This window comes from Mastomys coucha, unplaced genomic scaffold (genome assembly GCF_008632895.1).
Source record: "Mastomys coucha isolate ucsf_1 unplaced genomic scaffold, UCSF_Mcou_1 pScaffold22, whole genome shotgun sequence".
Taxonomy (NCBI): Eukaryota; Metazoa; Chordata; class Mammalia; order Rodentia; family Muridae; genus Mastomys; species Mastomys coucha.
Genome location: NW_022196905.1, coordinates 92,311,513 through 92,314,012, shown reverse-complemented (window position 1 = coordinate 92,314,012; position 2,500 = coordinate 92,311,513). Strand labels below are relative to the sequence as shown.

General features: G+C 44.5%; 1 protein-coding gene across 2 annotated transcripts in view; it reads right to left on the bottom strand.

Moving 5' to 3' along the window:
• The window catches only part of Enoph1 (enolase-phosphatase 1), a 27,568-nt gene that overhangs the window by 7,526 nt on the left and 17,542 nt on the right, over positions 1–2,500 (bottom strand). For both annotated transcript variants that reach the window (XM_031336919.1, XM_031336920.1), the window contains exon 3: positions 639–832. In XM_031336919.1, the coding sequence (XP_031192779.1) occupies positions 639–832 (194 nt within the window). The remainder of the gene's footprint in view (positions 1–638; positions 833–2,500) is intronic.

The window sequence follows — 2,500 nt, the reverse complement described above, 5'->3', positions numbered from 1 at the left end:
GGTTCTCTAGACTGGGGTTATGCCTGCTGACAATCAAACCTGGGCCCTCTGCAAGAGCAGCAAGCGCTCATAATTGCTGGGCCATATCTCCAGACCTCTCACTTCTGTCTGCAAAAGGTACGATGGTTGTGAGAGGCAGGGCAACAGGGCTGTAACTGGGACCTGGGGTCACTGGCATGGCACAGAAGGCTCAGAGAAGTCCACTTCCCAATATCACACATGTACGCCACCATACCAGGCTTATGTTGCCACTTTTTAGAAAGCTGTTTTAAAATAGAACTAAATGTCTTCCCCTACACCTGCACCCAAAGCCCCACATGGAGATCCAGGGTACTATGCTGAATGAAGTACTTCTGAAAACAAGAAAACAAAACAACTCACTTGCTACAAAAAGGCAAGACTGATCTAATCTCACCACCACCAACCCTGCCTCTCCTGAGACAGGGTCTCTTTTATATAACCTTCCCTTGCCTGGAACTCAGATCTGCCTGTCGAGGCCTTCTAAATGCTTGGATTCAATGTGCATACTACTATGCCTGGCAAACTTGATCACCTTTCACTGACTGCACCTATCAGAGAGAGAGAGGAGTGGTGAGGTTGTACTGGGCTTTGAACTGTCTTATCATGAGAGCACATACTCTGCCTTCATGCGGCCAGCCGTGAAAGCGGCCTTCCACATGTGACCTTGCAGCTGTTTGAGTGCCGTAGTCTTGCGGTCATGGGACATTTGCCAGTACACATTGTCTACCACGGCCTGGATCATCTGCTGTACATCACTGCCAGAGGCCAGAGGAATCGGAACAGCTCCATCCAGATGTGCATCTTCTTCAGCCTTCAAATCAGAGACAAATCAAGTTTATTCATGTACACATTTAAAAAGCATTATATGCACATACTTTTACACATATACACCCATGCATACATGTGCTTTTTTGAAAAAAAAAAAAAAAACAGAAGGAAACAGGCAGGTCAATTTTCTCCTGCAATCAGTTATTCTGACAACTGCTAAAAAAGTATTCTCAAAGGAATGACTGGGCAAAATAGACCACTAGGTAAAAAAGCACTTGCTACCAAGCTTGATGACCTGAGTTCAATCTCTGAGACCCACGTGATCAAAAGGAGAGAAATGACTCTCTGAAACTGACTTCACAAGCGCTCCATGGCATATATTCTCATTATCCCCACTCTCAATTAAAATATTTAAAAAATAATATACAATCCTAAAATATGAGTTTGTGTTGCCTTTCTTGCTAACCCGAAGGCATGCTATGAGAAGAAAAGGCCAACGATTATAAATCCTGGTGTGTTGAGTCAATTGATAGCATAAACAAACTATGATTAATTAAAACTGATTATTTTCTCGGTGCTTTAACTGGAGAACAAACAGGAAAAAGATTATCAATTAGTTTATGGCTAATGGAAAGAAACCCAGAAAGTGACAGTGCTGGCTCACTTCTGCCTCTCTCGGCCACAGTGCTGATGCTTGGTGGTTAGAGTACATGCTGCTACAGTAGAGGACCACTCTAGAAGACCCATGTTGAAGCCAGGCACACTGGTGCACACCTTTAGTCCCAGCACTTGGGAAACAAAGGCAGCCAATCTCTGAGTTTAAGACTAGCCTGGTTTATAGAACAAGCACCAGGACAGCCAGGACTTCACAGATAAATACTATCTTGAATTTTAAAAAAAAGGGGTGGGTGTCTGGCAAGATGTCTCAGTGAGTAAGAGCTCTGACTGCTCTTCCAAAGGTCCTGACTTCAAATCCCAGCAACCACATGGTGGCTCACAACCACCTGTAATGAAATCTGATGCCCTCTTCTGGTGTGTCTGAAGACAGCTACAGTGTACTTATTTATAATAATAAATAAATCTTTAAAAAAAAAAGACCCAAGTTTGGTCCCCAGTAGACTCCATGTCAGATGGCTGACAAGTGCCCATAAATCCAGCTCCAGGATTATCTGATGTCCTCCTTTGGTTTCTGTGGGTACAGACGGACGGATGGATGGATGAGCACACACACAATTTAACAGTAATTCATTTACGAAGATTTTGCAACAATGCAATGCATTATCTAAACATAAGAGAATATGTATGTACAGAACATTTGTTGAGACAATAAAAAAAGATACTCTCAAGGTATGCAGGAAAGCCAGCAAACCCAAATACTACATGACTCAAAGGATATTACTGTTATTTCTAACCCTAACCATGCACAGAAAACGAAGGACCTGTGAGCAGCCTTCTACAAATCGAGAGTAGGAAAGCTGCTGGTGAGGGTTGCACAGCACGGAAGGTCTCTGCCCTTAGGACAGGCTGCACAGTACACCATGTGCAAGGAGAGAATGCCAGCTGACTAGGGAGCAGCAGACAGAAGGCTGAAGACTGGGCCAACAGTAACTGGTTGAGTCTAGTAGGGGGTCGGTGTGTGAGGGGCACTGTACTGGAGGAGTGTGTGAGGGGCACTGTACCGGGGGAGTGTGTGAGGGGCACTGTACCGGGG